The sequence below is a fragment of the Myotis yumanensis genome, unplaced genomic scaffold, assembly GCF_028538775.1.
Source record: "Myotis yumanensis isolate MYYU_CA2020_CCGP unplaced genomic scaffold, mMyoYum1.0.hap1 SCAF_16, whole genome shotgun sequence".
Classification (NCBI taxonomy): Eukaryota; Metazoa; Chordata; class Mammalia; order Chiroptera; family Vespertilionidae; genus Myotis; species Myotis yumanensis.
This window is the reverse complement of record NW_027223767.1, coordinates 52,642,839-52,657,651: the sequence shown is the minus strand read 5'-3', so window position 1 is coordinate 52,657,651 and position 14,813 is coordinate 52,642,839. Positions and strand designations below refer to the sequence as shown.

At 71.6% G+C, this 14,813-nt stretch overlaps 1 protein-coding gene across 1 annotated transcript; it reads left to right on the top strand.

Moving 5' to 3' along the window:
* The first annotated feature begins 429 nt into the window (after positions 1–429).
* CEP131 (centrosomal protein 131) lies at positions 430–14,813 on the top strand. Its single transcript, XM_070394667.1, is given in 27 exon segments — positions 430–611; positions 2,481–2,682; positions 3,171–3,280; positions 3,674–3,788; positions 3,989–4,116; positions 4,510–4,617; positions 5,031–5,186; positions 5,980–6,097; positions 6,490–6,606; positions 6,785–6,914; positions 7,228–7,322; positions 7,750–7,929; positions 8,291–8,347; positions 8,349–8,465; positions 8,929–9,054; positions 10,182–10,307; positions 11,026–11,142; positions 11,328–11,430; positions 11,721–11,922; positions 12,200–12,307; positions 12,395–12,512; positions 12,602–12,676; positions 13,301–13,443; positions 13,523–13,700; positions 13,805–14,001; positions 14,462–14,522; positions 14,598–14,813. Coding segments are annotated over 27 exon segments (3,270 nt in total). The 5' UTR covers positions 430–603; the 3' UTR covers positions 14,673–14,813.

The following is a 14,813-nucleotide window of genomic DNA, read 5'->3' as shown; positions in this document are numbered from 1 at the left end:
AATCCACATCCATTCGTGAGAAACTCCGCGAAACTAGAAATACGGAGATTTCCGGGGCTGCGGGGAGCCGGGGGAGCCGGGGGAGCCCGGGACGGCGTGGGTCCCGCGGGCTGGCGGGACCTGACTCCACGCCGCCCTCCCTCGTTCCTGCCCAGGCCCCGCCCACACCACTCGGGGCCCCGCCCACGCCAGCCGCGTCCAATCGGCAGCCCGCTGCCACGGTGTAGTCCCCCCCCCCCCGCCCCCAGGTCTGCGGTTCCTCCCAGGCTTGAACGTCCCGAGAGACGGCCGAGCGGCCCAATGAACTCTCACGACGGCCGGAGCGGCCGGCTAGGGAGCCAATCCGGAAGCGGCGCGGGCAGGAAAGGCGGGACTTGGTGAGGCCCAGGAGGAGGAGCCGGGCTGTTTGCTGGTTGCTAGCTGCCGCCGCTCGTCCGCCGCTCGGCTGCTTCATTGTCACCTCGGCCTCGGTGCCGGCGCCGGGGCGGGGGCGCGAGGTCGTCGGTCCAAGGCGCGGGTCCCGGGTCCCAGCCAGGCGGACCCGCGCACCCCTCGCCTCGGGCCCCGCAGGCCCCGCGCCCGGCCGGCTCGCGCAGGTGAGGAATGTGCAGGTGAGAGGCCCCTGCACCGCGAGGGGCTCACCCGGGCCGCGCTCGGCTCCCGGTTCGCAGGCTCGGCTCCCGCCCCGTGAGCCCGACCAGGGAGCCGGGAGCTGCGGGGTGAGAGGCTGGCGGGGCCCTGGGTCAGCCCGGCCGGCGCGGCAGGCGGAGGCCCCGGCCCCCGGCCCCCGGCCCAGGCGACGGCCGCCTCGGGAGCAGGTGAGGTCCGGCCCGGGGTCCCCGCGGGGACCGTGGCTGTGTGCCCGCCAGAGCCCTCGGTGGCCCCCACGGCTGGGCTCACTCCCCTGCGGCCTCCCCGCTGCCCGCTCCCCGCTCAGCTCGCCGCTCCTTACCCAGGGCCGTCCTGTGCCAGGAGCCGGGCCACAGGCCTGTCCTCACCGGGCTTCTGCTCCTCCGAGGGCTCAGACGGCGCACAGACCAGCCTGCTGGCCAGGTGGCCGTGGGGCTGTGGCCGTGGCCGTGGCCAGTGCGACCGTGGCCAGGTGGCTGTGGCCAGGCAAGCAAGCTAGAGCAGGAGAGGGAGGGGCCTGTGACACCCCAGGGAGGGCCGGGCAGAGGGCCGCTGGCCGAGGTCCCCGAGTCCTGTCCCCGGCGGCAGGGGGGCCGGTGGCTGAAGCAGAGGGAGGGGCAGCGGGGCCGTGAGGGGCCACGAACGCCATGGTCAGATCTGAGCGGGGAGGCGTCTGGACCCTGTTCTCTGTGCCTGGGGCCAGCAGAGGCTTTTTTAAAAAGTATTTTTTTTATTGATTTCAGAGAGGAAGGGAGAGGGAGCGAGAGAGAGAAACATTAAAGATGAGAGAGAATCATGGACCGGCCGCCTCCTGCCTGCCCCCCACCGGGGATGGAGCTCGAACCCGGGCCTGTGCCCTGACCGGGAATCGAACCGCGACCTCCTGGTTCCTGGGTCGACGCTCAGCCCCTGAGCCGCGCCGGCCGGGCCCAGCAGGTTGAAGCTGGGCCAGAGGGTGACCCGAGACGCCCGCCGTTCAGAAAGGCCAGCTCTGGCCGCTGTGTGGGAGGGACGGGGCGGCCGTCCGGTTGGAGGACACAGGACTCAGACGGTGGCAGGAGGGTGGCAGGGAGAGGGAGCCCCCAGGTGGCAGAGGGAGCAGGTGGGAGGTGCGGGGGGAAATGGCCTGAGCCAGTTACAGAAAATGCCCGAGAGGGGGAAACCCAGGGTCTGTCTTGGCCTCGGGTCTGAGGGGCCAGGGCAAGGGCAGCCGTCTGCGTGGGGAGCTAGGGACCCGCCAGCCCTTGAGGCAGAGGCTGTCTCCCAGGCGAGAGGGTGGGTGGAGGAGAGGCCGGGCAGAGTGGGGGTGGGGGGAACCCAGACTTCAGGGTCCAGAGAAGGGAGACCCCGCAGGGCGGCCTCACTGGGAGGGGAGAGCGGACGCCGGACCTCGGAGCTCGTGGCTGTCCTGCGGGTTCTGAGGAGACGAGGGGTCCCGCGGCCACGTGAGTCGGGGACCCTGGTTGGGCAGCGTGAATCGTCCGGATCCCGGTCGGTCACACCGTGCGCCAGCCTCCGGCTGTCTTGTCTGACCCCGTGAAGAGGCTCTTAAATGTCCATTTTACAGATGAAGACAGTGAGGCTCAGACAGGTGTGAGCCTGGGAGGGGTGGGGTCGGAGAGCCGGCCGCCGCCCGGCAGGGCCCTCAGGGCCAGAGGCTGCCGTGACCCCGGAGGCCTTGTCTGTGCTGCTCATTGCTCGCAGTCCTGCTCTGTGCCTGGTTTTGGGGAGGAGGGGACCGCCGCCTTCGCAGGGAGCTTGGTGCCCCGGGCCCCCCGAGGCCTGGCCAGCGGCCGCGTGCACGGACCGGTTCTGCGGGGGCCTCATTGCACTTCTCCTCACCCGCCCAGGGCCCTCTCGTCCACCATGAAAGGCTCCCAGGCCTCCAGCAGCCCCCCCGGACCCCCCGAGGGCCGCCTGGAAGGCTTGGACCTGAGTCTGACGGGGCTCCCTCCACCCGTGTCCCGACGCCCCAACAGCGCCTCTGCCGCCAAGCCTGTCGCCCGCTCCATCTCCGTGGCCACAGGCAGCGAGCCGAAGAGGAAGGCGCTGGTGAGTGCTGGAGCTGGGGCGTCGGGTCCCAGGGAGGGGCCGTCAGGGTGGCATCTGACTCCGGGTGAGCCCCACACCCCAGCCCGTTGCCCATCCAGCCCTGTGGCCTCCTGGGAGCAGGGAGGACCAGAGGACGAGGCCAGGCCCTAGACCTGCCGGGGCCAAGCTCGTGCCAAGCTCTCTCCCTGCATCGACACGGGTTTGTTTAAATCCGCAAGCAGCGGGCTGGCCTGCGGGGCAGGGGACAGGCTCCTGGAGGCCTCGGGGGAGCCGGCGGGCAGGCTCCAGGCCTCACGCACCTGCTCCGGGGCCTCCATCCGGGGGGGGGCTCCCCCTTCTTTCCAGAAGGGAGGCTGATGGAGGCCCCTCGGCTCCTGCCGCCCCCTCGCCTCCCTCACCTCTCCCTCTAACCTGTTCTGCACGGCCCACACGGCGTGAACGGGCGACACCATGGCCGCGAACGAGGTTGGTGGTTCCCCCTTTTGCAGGAGGCCACGGGGCCCGGGAGCTCCAGGGCCATCAACAACCTTCGCAGGTCCAGCAGCACCACGCAGGTGCACCAGCCGCAGGCCAAGCAGGCGTGGGCCGGCCCCCTCAGGTAACCTCTGACCCCTCAGGCAACCTCTGACCCCTCTGTAACCCCCACTTGCTCCTGTCTGGCCTCTGTCAGCCCTTCTTCCGGCCTCGCCAGTGTGGGCACTGGCCGGACAGTGGGGCCTGAGGTGCCCTTCACTCGCGTCCGGACCTGTCGTCCCTGCGTGTGGAGTGTGGACTCGGGGCCGCCGTCCCCTGCCTCCTCCGCCCGCTTCCTGGCGGCGCTTTCCCCGGGGGGTCGTGGCCACGGGCAGAGCCTCGCACTTCCAGGCTCGGCCGTTAGATCAGGACCCGGACATGTCGCCTGAGCCCCAGGCTCGGGGACAGAAGTCCCTGCTGGTGGCCGGCCGTCCCGGCTGAGTTCCTGACTGTCCCCGCCTGCTGCCCTCTGACCCAGGCCGGCGGAGCCCCCTGACTTCCTGGTGCTCTTTGAGAGCAGCCCCGGTGGGAACCAGAGGCCGGCCGGCGCGAGCAGGGCCTCCAGCGAGAAGGGGGCCACGTGGAACGTCCTGGTGAGAGCCGGGCGGCTGAGGGGCCGGGAGCACGCCTGGCTCCCGCCTTGTTCTGCTGCCCCTGGGGGGGGGCAGGGGGTGTGCAGCCCTGACCGCAGCTTCCCACCTGGAGAGGGCAGGAGTGAGGCGGGGGGCAGGGCTGGGTGTCAGCGGCGTGTGTGGCTGCGTCTCGGCTGAAGAGCGTCTGCGTTCACCGCCAGGACGACCAGCCCAGGGCCCTGCCCTCGCCGCCTGCCGCCCGGAGTCCCTGTGCCCTGGACACGCCGGTGGGCCCACGGAGGAGAGAGGGCACCGTCTCCCTGGCGCCCAACTTCACTGCCAACAACAGGTGCGCCCTCCGCAGGTGCCCACATGGCCCACCCGTGGGGCAGGTGCTTCGTCTAGTTCATGGCCAGACCAGAGCGCTCGGGAGCGCATGAAGGAGTGAGTGAAGGAGAGAGTGAACGAGCGAGCAAAGGAGTAAATGAGCGAAGGAGTGAGGGAAGGAGGGAGTGAGTGAGTGAATGAATGAATGAATGAATGAGTCATTAAGGGAGTGACTGGCTCTCTCCCCAAGGGCCCCCAGGAGGGGCTGCAAGGGCGTGTCTCGCACAGGCAGGCTCTGCGTGGCCCCCGGGAGCCCAGACGGCACGCAGCTGGGGGGCTTCCCTCCTGAGGAGGGAAGGGGGGGCACAGGCGGGCATAGGGACTCGGGGACCTGACCCGCCTCTGTCTCCTGCAGGAGCAACAAGGCGGCCGTGGGCAACTTCGTCACCACCATGGTGCACAACAACCACAGCCCCGCGGACGCGGCGCCCAAGAGCTCCAACCGCGCGGCGCCCTCCCTCAAGTGAGGCCTGGCCCCGGGCTGCGTGGGCCCCGGCTGCCACCGTCACCCCAGAGCGCTGGTGGGGGGACACGGGCTGGGACTGGTGGGCTCACGGCTCTGGGTGGGGTCCCTCTGAGGAAGCCACAGCCACCCCGTGTCCCGGGCCCCCTAGCCGAGAACAGAGCCCAGGTGGGTCTCGGTGGAGCTGGCGGAGCGGCCGGAGTGCGTGACCCCGTGTGCTCGGTCGGGGACGGCCACGGTGACCTGTGTGCCGCCAGGGCGGGCCCTCTGGAGAGCAGGTGGCTGTGGACAGAGCAGCCGGCTCCCCTGGGGCGGTGGCGCCTCCTTGCAGGCCCCAGGCCGAGGCAGGCAGAGGCCCCGGTGGGGGGAGGGCCGGGTCAGCGCCATGAGCCTCTCTCTCTGCCTCCTGTCAGCAACCTCGTCAAGGCGGCCACCCGCGAGGGCGAGGGCCACGGCGGCGGGAAGCCACAGAAGAACTCGGCCGGCAGCAACCACGGGGCCCGGAACAACGCGGGGGCCGCCGGGGGCCCGCTCCGGCGGCGGGAGGTGACGGAGGAGGAGGCCGAGAGGTGACCCAGGCTGGGGCCGGGGAGGGGGCCCAGGCTCCAGTGATGGGACTTCCCACATCACGGTTGTTTAAAATACGGAGGCTGGGAAGGCACATTCTGTCCGATCCCGTTCTCCGGGAACATCTGGAAAAGGCAGATCTGTGGGATGCGGCCTGGGCACCGCTGCTGGAGGGGTTCTGGGGCGGAGACATTCTAGCAGCAATGCCCCGCCCGCCGCCCGCTCTGCGACTGTAAAGAAAACCATCGGGTTACTTACTCAGAACGCACCGCCTTTGTAGCGCGTGAGGGAAACTTCAGGAAGGCAGCTAAACGTCGAGTGGGAATAAGACTTAGAACTAAACCCAGAGGGAGCCTTGGGCGGCCCAGGGATGTATGGCGAGTGCTGGGCTGGTGGATGGGGGGAGGGGGGGGCTCCTGCTGGGGCCCGGCCGTGTGTCCCTCTGGGTCAGGAACGGCTCAGTGACAGTGAGAACCTCCCTGGCTGGGCGGTCACCGCCTGCTGTCCCCTCGAGCGGGGGTGGGGAACGGCCAGTCCGCGGGCCAGACAAGGGCCTCGAAATCGCTCGGTCTGGCCCTGCCCGAGCGCCGAGGCTGAGGCTTCATGTTTAACCGGCGCCATTGAGTGTGATTTCTACACCATGTAGACCTGGTGATTGTGGTGGAGTCTGTGCGGGCGGGGCCCTCGGCCACCTGTGCACAGGCCCCCGCGTCTGCCCCGCTGGGCCTTGGGGGCCCCGGGAGGCTGTTGCTCAGCCGCCTGCCCCTCGGGGGTCCTGAGTCCGCTCTCTGCCAGGTTTATCCACCAGGTGAACCAGGCCGCCATCACCATCCAGCGCTGGTACCGGCACCAGGCCCAGCGGCGCCGAGCCCAAGCCGCCAGCCTGGGGCACCTGCTGGCATCTAAGCTTGAGGTCGGTGTGGGTGGGAGCCGCGCCGGGGGCGGGCGGGGTTTCTGGGGCCTCAGCTACGTGAACGGCGGGGTTTCTGGGGCCGCGGGATTGGAACTAGACGGGCCGTGGCCCACACCTGTCGGGGGCCCCGCCTCCTCCCTGCCCTGAGCCGCTCCCTGCTCCCTCGGTCGGCGGGGCCTGGGTGTCGGGAAATGCCGGCCGGGTCCATCCCGGCTGAGGGGTCCAAATCGGTTTCTGGTTTGGGGGTCCCTGCTCCGTGATGCAGAGCCGTCCCCTCGCCCGGAAGAGCCACCGAGAGGGTAGCTTGTCTTCTGTGGGCGCAGAGATCCAGGTGGGGCCTGCGGGGGCCTGGCTGCCGGGAGCCCACACCCAGGCAGCCACCCCTTTCCCAGGGCCAGCAGAAGCGGCCGGCAGAGGGCGACCTGCTGGACCTGCACGGGCAGAGGGAGGCGGCCCGGAGGAAGGCCCGCGAGGAGAAGGCGCGCCAGGCCAGGCGGGCGGCCATCCAGGTGCGGGGGGCGAGGGGCTGGGCCTCATAAGCCCGGTGCGAGGGTGGGACCGAGGGCCGGAGGGCGGCCGCACCCCAGGGGGGCCCAGGACACGCCTCGGGCAGCCGGCCGCGGAGGGTGAGGGCGAGGGCGAGGGCCGCTGTCCTGTGGGCGAGGCTGCTCATGGGCCGCCCTGCAGGAGCTGCAGCAGAAGCGAGCCCAGAAGTCCAGCCACGGGACCCAGGAGGCGGGGAAGCCCCAGCCGGCCCAGGAGCCGCCCCTGCAGCCAGGAGACGGCGCTCAGCAGACCCCCAAGGCCAACAACACGGGTGAGCGGGAGAGCCCGCAGCCCTGCCCCTGCCCCTGTCCCCGCCTCCTCCCGCTCTCTCTGGGGGCTCTGGTCGCTGGAGTGAGCTGTGGCCCTGCTGCCCAGCTGTGGGCTCCCACCCCCCGTGGAGGAGGCCTCACTGTACGGCACCCGGGCCTGCTCCTCCCCTCCTGCCCCACTTTCTCGAGCCGGACACATGGGACCCTAGAGCAGAGGCCAGGGCCCCGTGTCCCCTCTGCTCCGCGAGGCCTTCGCGCCTGGCCTCCTCCAGGGCTCCCCCGGGCGGGGTGCCAACGTTCTGTTCTGCTTTGCAGGGGCCAGCTCCCGGGCCCCGGGCCCCGAGGACCCCTGCCAGCCTGTCCCCAACGCCTCCCCAGAGGCCCAGCGGCTCCCGGACGACAAGCTGCAGGTGTGGTCACAGCCCTTCCCACCCAGCCTGCCCTGCCCCTCCCCTGCCCTGCCCTGCCCCTGTCCTGCCCCGCCCCTCCCCTGCCCCTGCCCTCCCCTGCCCTGCCCCTCTACAGCTGTGGTCGCTCAGCCAGGAATGGCTGCTCCACCGCAGGGATGGGGTCCCTGGTGGCTTGGGGTCCTATTGGGTGGTCACCGATGCCCTGGGGTGGGGCCCACGCTGTGCCCACACAGCTGGAAGCTCAGAGGTCAGGTGGTGGCCAGGCCCCCGCACACCCCACTCGGCCGTCCGTCTGTCTCCCTGGCAGTGGGTCTGGGCACGCCGGGTCCTCGTGCTGAGTGGGTGCTCGGCCTCACCCCCACGGTTCTCGGGTGGTGTCGGCCTCTTAGGGCCGTGCTAGCTTCTCCCGCCCACCCGTCTGCCTCAGGACGCCAGCGCCCAGGATGAGGCTGGTGAGGCCCTGGAGACGGGCGGCCCTGGGAGCAGGGCCCAGTGCAGGGCGACCCTGGACGAGCTGCTGGACACGCTGAGGCTGCTGGAGGAGGCGCCCGAGCCGCTGCCCTGCCCCAGGGCCTACCACAAGGACAGATACGCCTGGAGCGACGAGGTGACCGGGCCCTGCCCCTGGCACCCGTCCCCCTGGGGGCAGGGAAGCCCACTGGGCCCTCCTGCTCTCCTGGTCCCTACTGAGGCCCAGGTGGGGCCTTGGCGACCCCCGTCACCCAGGGCAGCTGAGGCTTAGGGCCCCGGGGGGGGTGGGGGCACTGTCTCCGCCAGCCATGCCCTGCGAGGGTCCGAGCCGCCGAGGGCCCTTCCTTCCCACCCAGGCCCAGCTGCCCCCTTCCCCCTGCCCTCCCCTTCCTTTACCCCCCCACCTCCTCCCCGCCTCCCCTCCTCCCTGCGCTGCCTCCCCCCTCCTGCCCCGGGGCCCCAGGAGCTCCTGGAAGGCAGCCCGAGTCCCTCCGCAGGAGGACGCCAGCTCCCTGACGGCCGACAACCTGGAGAAGTTCGGGAAGCTGAGTGCGCCCGCCGGGCCCCCCCGAGGACGGGGCGCTGCTGTCGGAGGCCAAGCTGCAGAGCATCATGTGCTTCCTGGACGAGATGGAGCAGTCGGGGCGGGAGCGGCCGGCCGCGGCCCCCCAGGTACACGGGTCCCCCCAGGTGCGTGGTCCCCCCAGGTACACGGGTCCCCCAGGTGCGCGGTCCCCCCAGGTACACGGGTCCCCCAGGTGCACGGGTCCCCCCAGGTGCGCGGTCCCCCCAGGTGCGCGGGACCCCCAGGTGTTCTGGTCCCCCCAGGTGTTCTGGTCACCCCAGGTGTCCGGGTCCCCCCAGGTGCGCGGGTCCCCCCAGGTGTTCTGGTCACCCCAGGTGTCCGGGTCCCCCCAGGTGCGCGGTCCCCCCAGGTACACGGGTACCCCCAGGTGCACGGGCCCCCCCAGGTGTCAGGGTCCCCCCAGGTGTCCGGGCCCCCCCAGGTGTGCGGGTCCCCCCAGGTGTTCTGGTCCCCCCAGGTGTCCAGGTCCCCCCAGGTGTGCGGGTCCCCAGGCAGGAGGGGCGGCAGGTCTTCCCCCGGAACCGCACCTCCTGACACAGCCGTCCTCAGGGGCTCGCAATGGAGGAGGGGCCGCGGCACCTGGAGTCTGCGTCCGAGGCGAGCGCGTCTGTGATGCGGCTGAAGCTGGAGGTGGAGGAGAAGAAGCAGGCGATGGCGCTGCTACAGCGGGCGCTGGTGAGCGCCTCGTCACCCCACCGCCCCCACCGCCCTCACTCACCGACCGTCCTCACTCACCGACCGCCCTCACTCACCGACCGCCCTCACGCCCCCACCGTCCTCACTCACCGACCGTCCTCACGCCCCCACCGTCCTCACTCACCGACCGTCCTCACTCACCGACCGTCCTCACGCCCCCACCGCCCTCACTCACCGACCGCCCTCACTCACCGACCGCCCTCACTCACCGACCGTCCTCACTCACCGACCGCCCTCACTCACCGACCGTCCTCACGCCCCCACCGTCCTCACTCACCGACCGTCCTCACTCACCGACCGTCCTCACGCCCCCACCGCCCTCACTCACCGACCGCCCTCACTCACCGACCGCCCTCACTCACCGACCGTCCTCACGCCCCCACCGCCCTCACTCACCGACCGTCCTCACTCACCGACCGTCCTCACGCCCCCACCGCCCTCACTCACCGACCGCCCTCACTCACCGACCGCCCTCACTCACCGACCGTCCTCACGCCCCCACCGCCCTCACTCACCGACCGTCCTCACTCACCGACCGTCCTCACGCCCCCACCGCCCTCACTCACCGACCGCCCTCACTCACCGACCGCCCTCACTCACCGACCGTCCTCACGCCCCCACCGCCCTCACTCACCGACCGTCCTCACTCACCGACCGTCCTCACGCCCCCACCGCCCTCACTCACCGACCGTCCTCACTCACCGACCGTCCTCACGCCCCCACCGCCCTCACTCACCGACCGTCCTCACTCACCGACCGTCCTCACGCTCCCACCGCCCTCACTCACCGACCGCCCTCACTCACCGACCGCCCTCACTCACCGACCGTCCTCACGCCCCCACCGCCCTCCCGCCCCCACCGCCCTCACTCACCGACTGTCCTCACTCACCGACCGCCCTCACTCACCGACCGCCCTCACTCACCGACCGCCCTCACTCACCGACCGCCCTCACTCACCGACCGCCCCTCACTTGTCACCTCCAGTCCCCACTGCGCGTCCTGCCGTGGGCCATCACCTCCTCTGTCCCAGGCTGCCCTCGGCGTGTGGTCTGAGTGCCGCCCCTGAGTGGTCCTTATCTTCTGGGTCCCCCTCCCCACACCGCCAGGCGCAGCAGCGGGACCTCACCATCCGGCGGGTCAAGGAGACGGAGAAGGAGCTGGGCCGGCAGCTGCGGCAGCAGAGGGAGCACTACGAGGCCACCATCCAGCGGCACCTGTCCTTCATCGACCAGGTGAGGCCGCCTGGGCGCCGGCCCCGGGGAGGGGGGGGTCAGGGCCCCTGGGGTCAGGGACAGGGTCAGAGACAGGGCCTCGGGGAGCTTCTAGGCCCACGGCCTTCTGGACGGTGTGCCGCCCCCCTCTGGAAGCGGGCATGTCTCCGCTGCAGGGAGAAGGTGTCCACCGCTCGATGGGCCAGTCCAAGGCTCACAGCCCTGCCTCCTGGCCCAGCATGGTGGGCAGCGGGCGGTGACCAGGTCAGGCGGGCAGGGCACACCTGGAGGGCGGCTCAGGACCCACGAGTGGGAGGTGTCTGCGGGACCCACCCCCTGAGCCGCTCCTGTGCTTTCTGGCCGTTGAGTCCTGGGCGGCTGTACCCGGTGGCAGCTGGAGGCCCCGGTGAGGGCTGCGAGCTCCCAGCTCACCCTGCGCTCAGCCCCCGCCTCTGCCAGGTCCTGTTCTGGGCAAAATGCGAGGTCTGTGAGGAGAGGAAGGAGCCCAGAGGGACCGGGAGGCCTCAGTGGTCGTGAGGGACTCCACTCAGCTCTGCTGGGGGCCGTGGTGCTAGGGCGTGGAGGGGGTGACAGCCGTGGCCCCTTGTCCACATGGGCTGGGGGGGGGGTGGCCCAGCCCCAGCTGACGTGCTGGCCCCCAGGCAGGGGGAGGCACCACGCAGGTGTCGGTGGTCACGCCAGCGGGGCCTCACCTGGGCGCACCTCCCGCCCGATGCAGCTGATCGAAGACAAGAAGACCCTGGGGGAGAAGTGCGCGGCCGTGGTGGCCGAGCTGAAGCAGGGGGAGCAGAGGCGCCAGGAGAGGGAGGCCCAGATGCGGGAGCAGCACGCGCTGGTGAGCGGCCGAGGCGCCCGCCTGCAGACCACGCCGCCGAGCCTCTGCCCGGCCTCAGAGCCAGTCACGGGGCTGGTGCTGGGTGCAGTGCCCGCGCCAGAGAGCCCGCGCCACAGCCTGGGCGGTGCGGGCGTGCCCGTCCCCGCTCCCGCAGCTCCTGCCGACGCCCGTCTTCTTGCCGGTAGGAGATGAAGAAGCTCAAAGAGCTGATGAGTGCGACGGAGAAGGTGCGCAGGGAGAAGTGGATGAACGAGAAGACCCGGAAGATCAAGGAGATCACGGTCAGAGGTGGGGCGGCTCTGCGTGAGGACGCGGGTCAGCTCACGGCTGGGGGCTGCGGGCTCGGCGGTGCAGGCCCAGGAGGCGCTGTGGGCGCTCAGGTGGGGTCAGGGCTCCTGCCACCTGTCCCGTGGCTCCTCCCCTCAGAGAGCGGGTCCCAGACGGATGGGGCCTGGCCCTCCTGCACCGGTGCACCCTCTCCCCTGGGCTCCCTCCTCCCAGGAGCCGGGGTACTGCCGGGGCCCCCGCTGGCCAGGGGTGTAGATGGGGTCCCTGCAGTGCTGTGCTCCTGCCCCCAGGCCTGGAGCCCGAGATCCAGAAGCTGATCGCCAAGCACAAGCAGGAGGTGAAGAAGCTGCGCAGCCTGCACGCGGCCGAGCTGCTGCAGGCGGACGAGCGGGCGGCCCAGCGCTACGGGCGCCAGGCGGAGGCGCTGCGGGAGCAGCTGGAGCAGGAGAAGGAGGCGCTGGCCCAGCAGGAGCGCGCGCGCACCCAGCAGCGGTGGGTGTCCCCCTCCCAGCACCCCACAGGACACAGGGGCCATGGTCCGAGCGGAGCTGGGGTGTGCCTGGAGCCCAGAGGGAGTTCGGGACCCCCAGAGTGAGAACGGGGGCCCAGAGCCGAGCTGCAGCCCCGCACGCGTGCCAGGAGGGCGGCAGCCACACCAGCCGGTGCTGAGGGACCGTGCCCTGGGCGGCGGCTGGGTGGCCGGGACCAGTGGGTGCGGGGCAGGGCTCCCCTGTCGCGGCCGCGTGCCCAGCAGTTCCTTCCTCCGCAGCTTCGAGCAGCAACTGGAGCAGGAGCAGCGGGACCTGCAGCAGCTGCGCCGGCGGCTCTACAGCGAGGTGGCCGAGGAGAAGGAGCGGCTGGGCCAGCAGGCTGCCAGGTGCTGGGGGGTGCCCGCCGTCCACCTGCCCCCCGCCCCTTGGCCACCCCCCACCCCGCCCGTGCACTGACCTCCACGGGCCTGCAGGCAGCGGGCGGAGCTGGAGGACCTGCGGCAGCAGCTGGAGGAGAGCAGCGCGGCCAGGGCCCGGGCCCTGCGGGCTGAGCTGGACAAGGGGCGGGAGGAGCTGGAGCAACGGCACCAGGTCTGTCGCCACGTCCATGCCAGCCCCGTGGGGGAGCCCTGCTCGGGGGCACGGCAGCCGGGGCTGCTCTCATGGTCGTCCGCCCGCAGATGGAGCTGCAGGCCCTGAAGGACCAGCTGGAGGTGGAGCGGCAGCTGTGGGAGGCCAACTGTGCCAAGAAGGAGGTGGGCACTGCGGGCGGCGGTGGCTGGCCGGCCCCTTCCCCCCAGCACCCGGCGTCAGGGTGGGTCTGCCTCTGGGGCCTCCCCTGGGTCCGGTCCTGGGTTCTCGACTGGCGGTTCACCCTGAGCGCTGCCCCAGCCCTTCCCCCAAGTGCCCGGGGCACCAGCGGGGCTGAGGCAGGTCCAGGTGACCCCGAGGGGAGCGCCCCTCCCCCTCCTCTCCAGGTTAACTGCCACTCAGACCCCTGCGGGTGCAACTGCCCTCTGCCCTGGTGACGCCCTCAGTGTGGCCAAGCCCCGGTCCTGCTCCCACAGCCGCACAGCGGGCTCCGAGCCTGTGAGCTAGCAGGGTCAAAGGGCACCGTGTTAAACTTGCCGGAGTGCCCAGATGTCAGTGCCCGCCCCCCTGATGCCCTCACCCCAGTCGTGGGGCGCCCGGCCACCCTCAGCCCCAGATGAGGCCCTGTCATGTGTCCGGCCCTCTGCCGGCGCCCACCGCACCCCTCGGTCCCCACTGGGTCCCAGTGACAGGACCTGGCCCCTCCCCTGTGGACGGATGGGGCCTGGGGTGGGGTGAGGCCCCCTCCGCCCCCACGAATCCGGCCCCGGGCCTCCTCCCGCCCCCAGGAAGCGTGGCTGCTGAGCCGGGAGCGGGAGCTGAAGGAGGAGGTCCGGAGAGGCCGCGACAAGGACATCGAGCTGGTCATCCGCCGGCTGGAGGCCGACACGACGCAGGCCAGGGAGGAGAGCGAGAGGGCCGCCGAGAGCCGGTGAGCCTGGCCCGGCCGAGACGGGCACCGTGCCGGCGCCAGGGCTGTGGGTGGCCTGACTGACCCGCGCCTCCTGCAGCGTCAGGCGCCTCCGAGACAAGCACGAAGCGGAGCTGGCGGAGCTGGAGCAGGCGGAGCGGAGGCTGCAGGACCAGTGCGCCGAGCTGAAGGGGCGGCTGGCGGAGGCCGAGGCCGAGGGCGTGCGCCTGCAGGGCCTGGTGCGCCAGAAGGACAGGGCCCTGGCCGAAGCGAAGGCGGTGAGCAGCCAGCGGGCGGGTGGGCGGGCGGACTCCCGTCCACCTCGGGCTCCGTCCACGGCACGGCCACGGGCTCACACGCTCCCGCCGTCCCCGCCACCCAGGTGAACGAGCAGCTGGCGGGCGAGCGGAGCGGCCTGGCCCAGGTGCTCCGCCAGGAGTTCGCCGACCGGCTGGCCGCCTCCGAGGAGGAAAACCGGCAGGTCAGGGCTGAGCTGGCCGAGCTGCGGGCGCAGCAGCGGCTGGAGCTGGAGCAGCTCCGGCGGGAGAAGCAGGCGGAGCTGGAGGACGTGCACGCCAGGTGGGTGCTGGCCTGAGGGTCGGGGGGTGGGGGGGCGCAGCTTCAGACCAGGAAGAAGCCAGGTGCCCGTGGGGGCCGGGCCAGGCGGGCGCCCCTGTGCGTCTCCAGGGGGAACTCCGGCCCCGCCTGGGTGAGCGGGGGCTGTGCGGGAGGGCTGGAGGCCCCCACCGCCCGCCCCGGCGTCCCCCCGGCCACCCGCCCGCCTGTCTGCCCACCACGGGCCCTGAGAGGCAACGTGCACAGCCAGGTCCCTGCTGTGGGTTCTGACCCGCAGGGGCTGGTTCTCGGGGGTCACGGCTCCTGTCCCCAACCCCTACGGACAGCCCAATGTCCACAGTCAGCAGGCCCGGGGGGCGGGGCGTTGGGCAGGACAGCTGCCCTCTTGCTGTCGGCGGGGAGGCCCCACCAGCCCCCCAGCTGCACTCGGCTGCAGCGCCCAGAACCCGCTGTGCGTCCCCAGGGTGAAGGCGGCCCTGGCCAAGAAGGAGGAGGCCGTGAGCAGCCTCCGGAAGCAGCACCAGGTGGGTCTGCGACAGGCGGGGGTGGGGAGTGGGGGGAACGGGGGTCAGCCCGGCCTGACCCCGTGCGTGTCGCAGGCCGCGGTGAAGCGGGCCGACCACCTGGAGGAGCTGCTGGAGCAGCGCAGGCGGCCACTGCCCAGCGCCAAGTGACACCACCTCCCGAGACCCGGGACAGGACGGGCAGCAGCTGGCGGGTCTGGCGGGAGGTGGACCCGCCCTCCTTCCCTTTGCCCCGCGGCCCTGCGTCGAGAGCGCTGTGGCCGTGTGTGACAGTAAAGAGCTGTTTCTTAA